This window comes from Patella vulgata, chromosome 4 (assembly GCF_932274485.2).
Source record: "Patella vulgata chromosome 4, xgPatVulg1.2, whole genome shotgun sequence".
NCBI classification, from domain to species: domain Eukaryota; kingdom Metazoa; phylum Mollusca; class Gastropoda; family Patellidae; genus Patella; species Patella vulgata.
Window position 1 is genome coordinate 6,789,096 of NC_065882.2, and position 14,057 is coordinate 6,803,152.

The window sequence follows — 14,057 nt, forward strand, 5'->3', positions numbered from 1 at the left end:
ATACTTATATATATGCCAAGCCTCAAATCAGTTTCACACAATTATAGTCACTAAATAAACGATCATGTTGTACTTAATAAGCTATGGCCATTAATCACGTATAAATAATAGACTGAAAACTGGTTCCAAGAGTCGTCCATAACATCCAGACACTTTTGAGTAAAAGATAGGTTACGTGCCCTTGTTTTGAAATTAGTCTCGCTTAACCAGTCTATCGACCATTCTACGTCTGATTGACAGGTCGGGATAATCAAGACTACTTTTTTACGAAACATAACAGAAAGCTAGAACAAGAAATTGAATTTAGAAATAAGCACGTTAGGTAGCTCAACAATCGTTTTAAGAATCTTGTAAAAGTAAAATGAAACTACTGCTAGTATCATGTTCTTGCCTAACCTGAGTGTTTCAGAGATATTATTTGTACTAAACCAAAAGATGCCGCTCTTAACGGTACAGTTAATGATAAAGCGATTTAAAAAATGAAACGAAAGTAATTTCTAAATCTGCTGTAATAACCAAGAAGCTTAATTTTACTGCTATTCAAAATCGTCAACAATAAATTTTTTACGGCTGTAATAGTTGATAGATTTTGTAGAGAATTGCATGTGCCATGGCTATTTATAGTATCATACTGTCAGAAAGTTGGTCTCGGCACGGCGAATGTGCACGCTTCAGTGGTAGTCTCGAACTATCAGCGGTGGACTGTATTTCTGTGAGTACATGGGCCACCCTAGGTTTGACAGGCAACCAGTGAAGAGACTTTAACACAGAAGTTATAGATGAATATTTTGAAGTTCTTGTTACAATCCTGGCAGCGATGTTCAGGATTCTCTTTAACTTATTTGTAAGACGTTGGTTGAGTCCGAAGAGCAGACTGTTTGCATAATCAATACGGAACAGTATTAGCGTCTGAACTAGTGTTTTAGCAGCATCAGTCGTTATCAGGTGGCGAATGTTTCTGATGCAATGTATATGATAGAAACATATATTCCCTAAACTTTACACTTTTTTTTGATAGTTCTAAAATCATAAGGTCTGTCATGGAGTCAAGTGGCGTGGTTTTGATTTCCCACTTGTACGTGACAAGGAGGAGGGTCGCCTGTCCAGCCCAAGCAAATTATTGAAATATAATTGAACCATATGTTAGGCCCAAAATGACCTAGTTTGAGTCGAGTGTATAGAGTTGAAAAGTCAACATTATCTATTTATCACAGAATCTAAATAATAGTTCGTATTTTATAAATAGAAAATTAAGCATACATTATGCAAGAGCTAAATCTGCCTATTACAGGTCTTTCTTATGCCTGAAATGTTTTCTAAATTATTAATTAGACATTAATTAACTAATCCAGGCCATAATCAACTCTTGATGGCATCAGATTTCTCGGATATTAAATAGATTAGATCGCTTCACCCATATTTTGATTTAATCTAAAAACGGAGGAGCGAGACTTAGCTTCGAATTCGCTCGCAATAGAGTAATTTGAATGAAATTTTCAAATTATTCATTTTACATTATTAATTAGACATTAATTAACTAATCCAGGCCATAATCAACTCTTGATGGCATCAGATTTCTCGGATATTAAATAGATTAGATCGCTTCACCCATATTTTGATTTAATCTAAAAACGGAGGAGCGAGACGTAGCTTCGAATTCGCTCTCAATAGAGTAATTTGAATGAAATTTTCAAATTATTCATTTTACATTATTAATTAGACATTAATTAACTGATCCAGGCCATAATCAACTCTCGATGGCATTGGATTTCTCGGATATTAAATAGATTAGAGCAGTTCAGCCATATTTTGATTTAATCTAAAAATGGAGGAGCGAGGCTTAGCTTCGAACAACCAGTACGGTGGTTGAAATTATTACACACGCCTTGTCAACCATCAAAGGCTAATATCTTCGCTCGCAATAGAGTAATTTGAATGAAATTTTCAAATTATTCATTTTACATTATCTATTTTCGAACTATTATAGCAAGAATGGTCAGCTCTTTATCTAAATCTTACATAATGTATCTTTAAGCACTTTGTCACATAAATACAATTTATTTTTTAGGAAAGATTGGTCAGCCTGCTGCCAAGGTAGTGTTAGAAACAGAAACCGATCCCAAGAAGTTAGTAACAAAATGTTGTGGTGCCAATATTTATATAGATGGTGAAGATCCAGATATAAAACCGGACAGTGAATATCCTGATTGGTTGTGGAATTTACGAATCAGTCGCACGCCTCCCAGTCTCTCAGAGTTGGATCCCGATTCAGAACATTACTGGAAAAGGTTGAGAACGATGACGTTACGTAGAAAAAATCAGCTACGGAAAGTAGAAAGGCAGAAGACGTGATGAAGTTTTGATTTTTTATAGACAAGGGACGGGGGAGATATAACCATTATTTTATAATGTAGAATAAATTTGTTTGCTTTGTTATTTTGCTTCATTTTTTACTGAAAAATCTTGCGGGGGTTGGATGGCCGAATGGTTAGCGCTTTGTATGATAAGGTCTGTCATTGAGTCAACTGGCATGGTTTCGATTCTCCTGTTGTACGTGACAAGGAGTAGGGTACCCTTTCCAACCGTGTGGGTTTTCTCCGGGTCTTCTGGTTTCCTCCCACTGCTAAAGACCCCTATGCGCAAGCGAATTATTGAAATAAAATTGAACCATATGTTAGTCCCTTGGCAGTTGGAATTCGATATAGGAGTAGGCCATAAGAGTAGACAAAAAATTCCCTCATAGCACACTGTATGGCATATGCCTGTCTTCCTTAGCCCAGTCGGAGCAAAACAGTAGGATGTTAAACCCCATTTTATTTCAAGAGAGATAATTCATAAACTGGTACATTGTTACTGCAAACAAATGTTACATATTCAACTAAATATTCCATGGTCTCATTTCCTAAGGGGGGGGGGGATGCCCTAATGGTTAGCACGTGTCACAGGGTCTGCATTGAGTCAACTGGCATGGTTTTGATTCTCCTGTTGTACATGACAAGTCTATTCAACCTGGTGGGTTTTCTCAGGGTCCTTTGATTTCTTCCCACTGCTTAAGACCCCTACTCACAAGTGAATTATTGAAATAAAATTGATCCATATGTTATTCGCGAAATGACCTAGGTTGTGCGATTGGACTACACCCCATCTCTCTCTCTCTTTCTCATTTCCTAAACTGGAAATCACAGTGACCAAAAGGGAATTGTATGATCATAAATGTAAATATGTACTGAATTCCAGGATTAGGATTAAAATAATTTAATCTTCATTCAGATCTTACAATGAGACATATGAAGAGTCCAGGTTCAGGGGATAAACGATCACATTTTTGTCTTTTCGCATAAAAGGCAAAACAGAGAGAGAGAAATGGGGTTTAACGTCCACTCGACACAAACTAGGTCATTTCGGGACTAACATATGGCTTAATTTTATTTCAACAATTCGCTTGCGCGTAGGAGTCTTTAGCAGTGGGAGGAAACCGGAGGACCCGGGGAAAACCCACGAGGTTGGACAGGCGACCCTACTCCTTGTCACGTACAACCGGGGATACGAAACCACGCCAGTTGACTCAATGACAGGTCTTATGATACAGCACGTATGTGCTAACCATTCGGCCATCCACCCACCCCCCGGCAAAACAGTCTTTTGGACGAGAATGCTTGACGCGAACAGAACAACGTGTGGGTTTAATTACAACTTCAAAATGATGTTTAATACGAATCATAATTACCAGTACAACAACTGACTCCCACTTTTCAGCCAAATTAAGGTCAAATAAAGGGTACGATGGACGTAATTGTCCAGTTGACCATTACAGAAGGTCCTTGGTTCGAAGGGACTCTGATCGTTTTTACCTGAAATTGATTGTTCCTCAGAAAGCTTATACAATTTGCTACCAGATGGCACCATTAACTGGGGTTCGTTGAAAAAGTGACTTAGATCGTTCTTCCCTGGGGCTCTTTATATGAATACAAATTATAAAATTATTCATACAGTCAATGACAGATTTTGGACAATATGCTACATTCAGTTGGGACATCCCAGTCAAAAGCTTCTTGCTCTGACTGCTTAACTCCCCCATCATCTTAACAGATATTGGTACTATTCGGAATTCTTTTTATCAGTGGGGGGGGGGGGGAATTAATTGAGTGAACTGGCGTGGTTTTGATTCCCCGGTTGAACGTGACAAGGAGTAGGGTCGCCTGTCCTCCGGTTTCTTCCCACTGCTAAAGACCCCTACACGCAAGCAAATTATTGAAATAAAATTAAACCTAGTTTGTGTCAAGTGGACGTTAAACCCCACTTCTCTCTCTCTCTCTTTATCAGTGATACAACCCTGTGGGTTTTCGCCAGGTCCTCCGGTTTCCTTCCACTGCTAAAGACCCCTGCGTGCAAGCAAATTATTGAAATAAAAAAATGGAACCATGTTAGTCCCGAAATGACCTAGGTTGTGTTGAATGGACGTTCAACCAATTAAAGGCTTCTTTCTGGAGTATTTGTTTTTGACACAACAATGATATAATCTTGTTAAAAATAGTTTATTAATATTTTATCTAAGCTAGCGTTATAATAAATTAATCGAGGATATAACAATTTTAAATCCCAGGATTTCGGTAACTTCATTAATTGACACAGGCTATCATTCAATCATCTACAACCATAACAAAGATAGGTTGCTAGGTGTGGCGCATTGAGTAAAATTGAGTACTTGCTTGAAAATGTTGAGAAAATACTCTTCGAAACGTCAATTAAATAAATTAGTAATTGTTCTTCCAAAAGTATGTGTTATAGTTTTTTGCTCTGTCCAGTTACTAAATGCCTCTAAAAGATTATTGTGTAAAATGTTGGCTCTCTGGAGGTCCCATGTTCGAATCTAGTGTTAGTCGAGAAAGTTCATCAGGAGGTTCTGATATGGTTTCTCCTTGTCAGTGGTACAGACCAGAGAGTCGGGGACAACGTGTAATTTTTGATGGGATGAAAAACTGAGAAATTCGATATAAGAGGTCATAGCGCCGCTCTCTTATCAAAATTTCTCTCATAGCACACTGTATGGCGTATGCCCATCTTAATTAGCCCAGAATAGGAGCAACACAGTAGGAGGTTAAATCCCATTTCATTTTACGTTGCTAGGGAATGAAACATACACCCACAACATCCTCTTTTCAAATGGAGAGAGAGAGAGAAATGGGGTTTAACGTCCACTCGACACAAACTAGGTCATTTGGGGACTAACATATGGTTTTTAACAGTGGTCTTTAGCAGTGGGAGGAAACCGGAGGACCCGGAGAAAACCCACGAGGTTGGACAGGCAAACCTACTCCTTGTCACGTACAACCGGGGATTCGAAACCATGTCTTTTCAAACAAGGGTGGGATGGGTGGCCGAATGGTTTAACGCATGATTGTTAGATAATAAGGTCTGTCATTGAGTCAACTGGCGTGGTTTTGATTCCATGCTTGTACGTGACAAGGAGTTTGGTTGACTGTCCAACCTTGTGGGTTTTCTACGGGTCTTCTGGTTTCCTCCCACTGCTAAAGACCCCTACGCACAAGCGAATTATTGAAATAAAATTTAACCATATGTTAGTTCCGAAATTACCTAGCTTAGGTTGAGTGGACATTAAACTCAATTTCTCTCTCTCTCTTTTCAAACAAATACAATAATGTACCATATGTTTAATTAAAATAATTTTAAGTTATATATAAGCTTATGCATGTACAATATAATTAATTTATAATTCAACAATAAATCATAGAAAACAAATAGATAACAAGTAGATAATCCAGCCATAGCAAATACTATATAATTTGTTAAAAAGTTCAGTTGTTAAGCAACTCAATTATTTTTTTTTGTGAGGATATAAAAATGTAAGCCTCCCATTATGACTATACGTCACAATTTTGACTGTGTCACAATTTTGACTGTGTCACAATTATGAATGTATGTCATAAATATGGCCATATGTCACAAGCATGGCCACATGTCAAAAATATAGCCATATGTCACAGATATGGCTACATGTTACAAATATGACTACATGTCACAGATATGACCATATGTCACAAATATGACCATATGTCACAAATATGGCTACATGTCTCGATTTTGGCTACATGTCTCAAATATGGCTACATGTCACAAATATGGCTGCATGTCACAAATATTTTACACATCTGTAACTTTTGCACAATGTTTTTATGAAGGCACTAATCGTAATAAAGGATCCCAGGTGGTTGCTATGCCAACAATGGAAGATATGACACCTACAACTCCCTGCGTACCTGGCGTAACGTGAATACGACCTAAAGAATTCAATGGTAGAACAATATCACAGACATTCTTGATTAGATCTAACCACACCGGCTTGTTTTCGGAAATACATTTACACGCAAGTTCATTATTCGTTAATATTTTACGGGGTTTATCTTTGTCGTAACTGTTGCCATTTACGTACGATGAACTTTTCTTCGCCCTTGCGGCTTGAATTTTAACTTCTCGGACAAGGATCACGTAAATGTCATAGAAATTCCTCACTAAATTCAAAATCAAGCTGACCAACCAGAATCGAGCCGATAACTCAGACCATTTCTTACTGTCCACCTTCATGATGCCAACTCGTCCCGCCCAAATTAAATGGTCAAAGAGAAGATAACAAGCTTGGTTTATTTTGGACAGCGTTATCGTTAAACGCCAAACCGTATCATCTATGTGTATACTCTTTAAAGCACTTTGTATAAAGTCCACACTTTTACCAAACCGTAACACTGAAAAATACAAATATAAATGAAATGAAAGGAGGTTTAACATCCTACTGTTCTGCTCAGACTGTGCTATGAGGTGAATTTTGCCCGGGCAGCGGCACTATGGCCTACTTTATATCAAATTCCAACTGCCAAGAGATCTTTTACATGCACTCCAATGTATACACAGGGACTTGAGCCTGACAATATCTGTGAAAAGTGACTTGCTAATAAAATCATAAAATACATAAAAGAAAATCTAATATACAAAGGTTGTATTTCCTTACATTTTCTTGTAGTAGAAACTGAAGATTCTAAATTTTTCAACTTGACAGCCAGATCTTTACGACTGCCATCTTGGTGTATATACCACCAGACTAATTTACATCCATACTGACACAATCTGAAAAATAGACAAAACAAAATGAAATGAAATCGTGTTTAACATCTTACTCTTCTGGTCTGACTGAACTAGTTTCGAATCCCCGGTTGTATGTGACAAGGAGTAGGGTCGCCTGCCCAACCTCGTGGGTTTTCTCTGGGTCCTCTGGTTTCCACCCACTGCTAAAGACCCCCAACGCACAAGCAAATTATTGAAATACAATAAAACCATATGTTAGTCCAGAAATGACCTAGTTTGTGTCGAGTGGACGTAAAACCCCATTTCTCTCTCTCTCGCTTTCTTGACTGAACTAATGAAAAAGAGAATATGCCATACAGTGTGCTGTGAAGGAAACTTAGCCTTCTGTTTAATCGAATTCCAATTACCAAGGGATCTTTTACATCGTTGTCAGAATGACTATACACCGTCCCTTGCCAGACATCACTGACATGGGGGAACCACACTAGAAAATACCAATGAACTTTCTCGGCCAATGCAGGGATTGAACACAGAACCTTCAGGTTAGCGAGCTAATGTCCTACTCACTGAGCCAATGTAGTACTCTACGATTGGGCAACATAGCAGATGTCATACTTGTATGAATAGCAAGAGAAAGAGAACAATGGGGTTAACATCCACTCAACACAAATTAGGTCATTTTTGGATTAACATAACATAAGATAAGATAAGATTTTATTGTATCATTTCATCCAGCAAGGACAGCATACACAGTTTAAACAAAAGTCGATTATACAATTATAACATAACATCTGGGCTGATCATTTATTGATATGGTTCAATTTAATTTTAAACACTTAATTGTGTGCAGGAGGAAACCAGAGGACCCCTACTCCTTGTCATTTAAAACCACGCCAGTTGACTCAATGACAGACATTATGATCTACAAATTGTTTCAATGGCATTTAGTAATTGAACTGGAATATATATATACAGATTACAATTTCTATGGAATAAAATTATTGCTTATTACTGAGCTTGATTATAATAACTAGAGAAGCCCAGTCGAAACGTTGCTCAGTAATTGTATTCCATAGAATTGTCACCTGTATACTTAGGCCTATGATCTACAACGCATGTGTTAAATCATTCAACCCCCCAACCCCCGTGAAGTAACAAACAATTCGAGATGACTGACATACAATATACACATGGGAGGTAATTATAGGTGTCTTGATGCGGATTAAGACAGAATCAGTAGAGATCAACCCAATCTGATTAAAATACAGATTTATATTTTTGATGTTCTATAGCACATGAAGATCTGACCGGTGGAAGTGGAAGGTCGCATCAGAGGTCATATGAGCAGCTTTTGACCCTATGACATCAAACATTTGATTAACCAATCAACGCTTATGTTTCTAGTGGGTTACCCACACTTCCGTGCACCTCACGTCAAATACTTGCTGTAGACCGTTTCATTGGCTAATCCCACACATCAGGTTATATAACAACTCTTCCAGATCCTAGTGTAGTAATAAAAATAAGTATATTGTCATTTACTGTGTTTCTGTTGTATTGTTTATCATTGTCTATCGATACTAGTACCAAGAATCTTGGTGGCGTAGCCAAATGAGCCGTTAGCAGAGGTTAGTGTGGACTGCAAGGGAAGACAACTCTGTTTGGGAGATTGTGCATTCATATCGAATAATAGTAACATCAGGAGATGATCAAATAAAATTTTGATATAGCGCTAGTATATGTTAGGCCTGTTATTAATCAAGTATGACATGAGAATATCCATATCCATATCAATATTGTAACCACTTAGGGTTTTATCATCATCCCTTTGATCAGTGCTAGTTATATATAAGATCTATATTTATGGCTTCTTTTTATACTGTATATAAATACTTGATGTTTTACATATATCTTATCATTTATACTGTATATAAATACTTGATGTTTTACATATATGTTATCAGGAGGGTTGGGATGGCCTAGTGGTCGAGAGTGTCACGCTTCGACCTCTAGTTGGCCGGTCACCTCTGGCTTGCGGCTGTGGTTTCGATCCCAGGTGTGAGCGTATGTGGCTTGGAGATAGGGGCGCCTTCTCAACCTCGTGGGTTTACTCCGGGTACTCCGGTTTCCTCCCACAGCAAAGACCCCTGTGCGTGCGCTAAGATCATTAAAATGAACTTGTCTGCGATATCACCTTCGGTGGAAGTGGACGTTAAACGCTAAGAACAACAACATATATGTTATCATTTGCTTGATAAAGACGAGAGTATCATCGTCGAAACATTGCATGTTAATAAACCAGTGATTGTTATTCCATAAATAGTGTTAGTGTGCATATCAATACAGCTTAGCCTTTATATAAGAAACCCTCCGTGTTTCGAGATGGTGCTATATAGTTTCAACTGGTAAACCCCCAACGCTAATCACATCGGGCTTCAAATAAGCAAAATTGACAATTTTTTCTTCAAAACAACCATTGATTATTGTTATTTATAACATTTCTGCCACATCCAACAATAATTAAGCATAAAATTCTATCTGACATAGGTACAAATCCCCTCTTTTTAAATCGAAGCGATAATAGATTGCTGTCTCCGACATTTTAAATCTGACGTCTTTAACACATAAAATTATTTTATTTTTAAGAAGTTACATGCATTAATAAAGAAATTGAGTTTGCTAGGTGAAACTAATGACGCCCAATCGTAGCTAAAAACAAGCACATCAATATGTCTCAAGACTCAACATTTTTAGCTACGTTCTCGTTCGTAGCTACTTAGCCTTATACCGGCGCCAGGCAGAGGCCTATTGCTAGTCGCAGATTTCATATGACACTGACTGAATGTGAACATATATACCAATTACCTTAAATTTATCAGGAAAATAAACTGGACGTTTAGCGAATCACCCAAAACTTAAAGGCAAACCCCTTTGCTTTTAATTGATTTTCCTTAAAAAAATGTAATGCATATTAATCAATTATTTTATACCTGCATAATTTATCTCTTCCGGACGTCTGTGCATTAAACTTAACAACCCCACTGAAAAAGTCTGTCGCCATCTCGAAACATTCACAGTCAAAAAATGTGATGGACTTTGATCTACCGGCCTATTTATTTATATATTTACATAGTTATGCAGTTGCTTTAACTTCAGGTGTGCGGATCCATGATGATTTTGCTCTACTTTTTTAATGTACGGGTGCGTGATCTCCCCTTGTATACTGTTTCGTGACTTCATAAAATATGAGGAAGATGTTACGCTCTAGCGCAGGTATGATCTCGATCTTAACCTCATAATCATTTCTAAGTGAGTATTAATATAAGATATTATCATTTCTATCTACCATAGGACAAACGAGGCTAATTCAAATGTGTGATTTATTGAAAATAAGATATTTTATGGGTGAAAAATAATACCGTCACAAAACAACTGAAACAGGAAATAAGACAAGGTCAAGGTTGATAGAGATTTGTTTCAATATGGACGACCTGGTAACGGATTGACGAATGTTTACATTTTAAAAAAAAGTTGTCTATTTCTGTTAGAAAAAATATTATTAATATTTTTTACGATCGCTGTCGATATATCAAATATCCTTACTAAATTTTAGAGCCAAGATGCCTGTATATGTAAGGAAAAATATGACTTTTACTCCACCTTCTCTGGAGAACATAGCGGATCTGGATGAAAACGATTTCGAGTTTATTGATCCGGATAAATTGAGGGACCAAATACCTCAGCCTTATCGTCTTGTAAACAAAATAGTTGACAGTGTTGTGGAAAAGGCTTGGTCTTTCATTTCTGAGATTGAAACTAAGAAGACTGCTAATTTAAATAAAATCCGTCCACCTAAATATGACTGTGCCGTTAAATTACAGGTAAATAAAATAATCGCTGTGTATTTTTTGTCCAACATCGTCAAATTAATATTTGTTTATCGAATATGTGCATTGTTAAAATGCACAGGACTTTTTATTTCATCTTTTTTGTCGGAACTTAGCCTAAAGAAGCTAAATCACTAATATTTGGGGGTTATAGCATGTGCGGGCTGTATGATAAAGTCTGTCATTGAGTCAACTGACATGGTTTTGATTCCCCGGTTGTACATGTATGTGACAAGGAGTAGGGTCGCCTGTCCAACCTCGTGGAATTTCTCCAGGTCCTCCGGTTTCCTCCCACTGCTAAAGACCCCTACACGCAATCGAATTATTGAAATTAGTGAAATAAAATTAAACCATATGTTAGTCCAAAAATGACCTCTCTCTCTCTCTCTCTCTCTCTCTCTCTCTCTCTCTCTCTCTCTTCTAAATAGGAATCTATCTATAGATGAAAATTCAATGTTTTTAATTGTATTTAAGAATCATGAGAAGGCAACAGCATTAACAGATAGCGTAGATGGAAGATATGTTTTTATTGGTTTATCTAATGGCATCGTGGCCATAGATTCATTAACTCAAGAAACCGTGGCAACATGGGATGAAGAAAAAGTTGATATTGTCCACATCAAGTGTCATTTAATTGGTGTACAAACATATTTGTTGGTTACAATTGATGAAATGGGTTTGTTATTTTATTTATTTGTGTACGAAACTTTAAAAAAATATAAGAAAATGTGTGTTTAAGGGAGAAGCCCCCTTGTTTTGGGTAGTGGTGGGTGGATGGCTGAGTGATCTTACATGTGTGTTTTAGGGAGAAGCCCCCTTGTTTTGGGTAGTGGTGGGTGGATCTCTGAGTGGTCTTACATGTGTGCTTTAAATCATAAGGTCTGTTTTTTTTAAGTCATGTCGTGTGATTTGAATCCTAAGCTTGCGTGTGATATTGATGAGTAAGGTTACCTATCCAACCTTGTTTTTCTTCAGGTCCTCTAGTTTCGTCCCACTGCTGAAGACCAGGGACGTATTATGGGGACCATGGCTGAAAATGTCACTGGGACCCTAACATCAACAGTGAAAAGGAACATTTTATATCCTTTTCATTGTCCGGTACACTTTTAAAAACAAATGCAATTTGTATGTCTGTATGCTGGTATGGTAGACAGATATATTTGTTTGGTACGAACATATGCTACATGATAATAAAATCATAAATTATTTTTTTAGAACTAATTGATGGTCCTTTAAATATTGGGGCCTCTTTAATATTGGGGCCCCTGTCTGCAGCCCAGTCTGCACCCCGCTTAATCTGTGCCTTCTGAAGATCACTACACTCAAGGAAATATATTGAAATAAAGATTAGCATTAGTCAGTGGATGTTAAACCCCAATTCTTGCCCTCTTCTAAACTGTTGGCATCATACTTTCTGAATAAAGATATTGTTAGATTATATATAAAAAAACAATTAAGTATATTCATTTGCTAACAACTGTGTATTGTTTCATCAGTGGTATTGAAACTTAGACATACATTATGCAAGAGCTAAATCAGGTCAACTACTTAAATATACATTATTCAAGAGCTAAATCCGCCTATTGCAGGTCTTTTTTTAGGCCTGAAATATTATCTAAATTATTAATTAGACATTTATTAACTTACCCAGACCATAATCAATTCTCAATGTCATCGCTAGCCTGCGATATTTCCTGGATTTGAACCTGATTTGATGTTCAAAGCTCATTGATGATTTAATCCAAAAATGGATAATTGAGGCTATGTTTATTTTTATCATACCGACTTTAGGAATGATGATCGAGGCAAGGCCTAAAATTCAAAAGATAATATCTCGGTTCAGAGTGGATCAATTTGACTGAAATTTTCAGCAAATTCCCTTTACATTATCTAGTTATTATAATGAAAACTGCCAGCTGTTTATCTAATCTCCCATATAGCCACTTTAAATTTTGAATTATATACTGAGTACAATTTTCATTTTAATTCATTAATATTTCAGGTATTGTCAAGTTGTTCATTTTCTCATCAGAACAGATATTTTTATTGAAAATTTTAAATGAACAGGTACAGGTGAGAAGCTATTGTAAATTATATTTTTTTTATTTTTTGGTTTCATGATACAACTGTTTTAAAGTTGAAGTATCCTCATGCAGAGTTTACCTTTGCCATATAGAGAGCTGGCGATAGGCAGTAATATCTAGTTGTTCGGATTGGTTGTTGCGTTTATAAAATGCAGTAATCATCTTTAAACACCAAAATACTACGTCAGTACGTCAGTAGTATTTTAGTTACGACTCTGTTGAGACTCTGAGTTTGTTAAAGGAAAGTGAGTCTATATGCATCAAAATGGCGTCTTGGGTAAAATTTTATGATAAACATTTTCACCCTTTTCACAGAATTAAGCTATGGAAAAATTCAAGTTTTAAAATTTGCTTTTTAAACTAAATTACCGTAGACGCAAAACCTTACACGCTGTTTTCATATTTTAGCACGCTTTTCGCGTCTTTGCGTCTGCTAATTTCGAAGCCTGCACACATTGTATGGCATATGCCCTGTTGATGCAGAAATGTGGAATGTTAAGATACACGTTTCATTTGATTTTACTTGTTTGCCGTAAAGCATGTCAATTATGGTGAAATTAATATACTTCCAGAGACAACAAATCATTTGATGTCAGATTTGTAAAAAAAAGAAAAATTAAATTAGGGAAAATACTGTTCATGCATCCATGAAAATCATTTTCAGATGCGGGGGGGTTGGATGGCTGAATGGTTAGCATGTGCGCTGTATCATAAAGTCTCTCATTGAGTCGACTGGCCTGGTTTCGAATCCCCGGTTATAAGTGACAAGGAGTAGATTCACCTGTCCAACCTCGTGGGTTTTCTCCGGGTCCTCCGGTTTCCTCCCACTGCTAAAGACCCCTATGCGCAAGCGAATTATTGAAATAAAATTAAACCATATGTTAGTCCCGAAATGACCTAGTTTGTGTCGAGTGGACGTTAAACCCCATTTCTCTCTCTCTCCATTTTCAGATGAAATCAAGTTTCACTATTGTATGGATTATCTCCC

General features: G+C 36.9%; 2 protein-coding genes across 6 annotated transcripts in view; one reads left to right on the forward strand and one right to left on the reverse strand.

Moving 5' to 3' along the window:
* Nucleotides 1–10,312, reverse strand: part of LOC126819128 (peroxisomal membrane protein 11B) — a 65,753-nt gene extending 55,441 nt beyond the window's left edge. The window contains exons 1-3 of one of the 2 annotated variants that reach the window (XR_007679497.2): nucleotides 10,089–10,312; nucleotides 7,025–7,140; nucleotides 4,810–6,761 (exon numbers count right to left, since the gene is read on the reverse strand). Coding sequence is in view for 1 of the 2 variants with exons in the window: in XM_050547009.2 (XP_050402966.1) it covers nucleotides 6,193–6,761; nucleotides 7,025–7,140; nucleotides 10,089–10,159 (756 nt within the window). In the remaining variant the exon portion in view is untranslated. Of the gene's footprint in view, nucleotides 1–4,516; nucleotides 6,762–7,024; nucleotides 7,141–10,088 lie in introns of those variants that run through there. The other variant, XM_050547009.2, reaches the window with a different exon arrangement.
* A 267-nt stretch (nucleotides 10,313–10,579) lies between these two features.
* Nucleotides 10,580–14,057, forward strand: part of LOC126819081 (WD repeat-containing protein 93) — a 36,019-nt gene continuing 32,541 nt past the window's right edge. For all 4 annotated transcript variants that reach the window (XM_050546917.2, XM_050546916.2, XM_050546919.2 and 1 more), the window contains exons 1-3: nucleotides 10,580–10,979; nucleotides 11,460–11,661; nucleotides 12,988–13,058. In XM_050546917.2, the coding sequence (XP_050402874.1) occupies nucleotides 10,719–10,979; nucleotides 11,460–11,661; nucleotides 12,988–13,058 (534 nt within the window). In that variant the 5' untranslated portion in view covers nucleotides 10,580–10,718. The remainder of the gene's footprint in view (nucleotides 10,980–11,459; nucleotides 11,662–12,987; nucleotides 13,059–14,057) is intronic.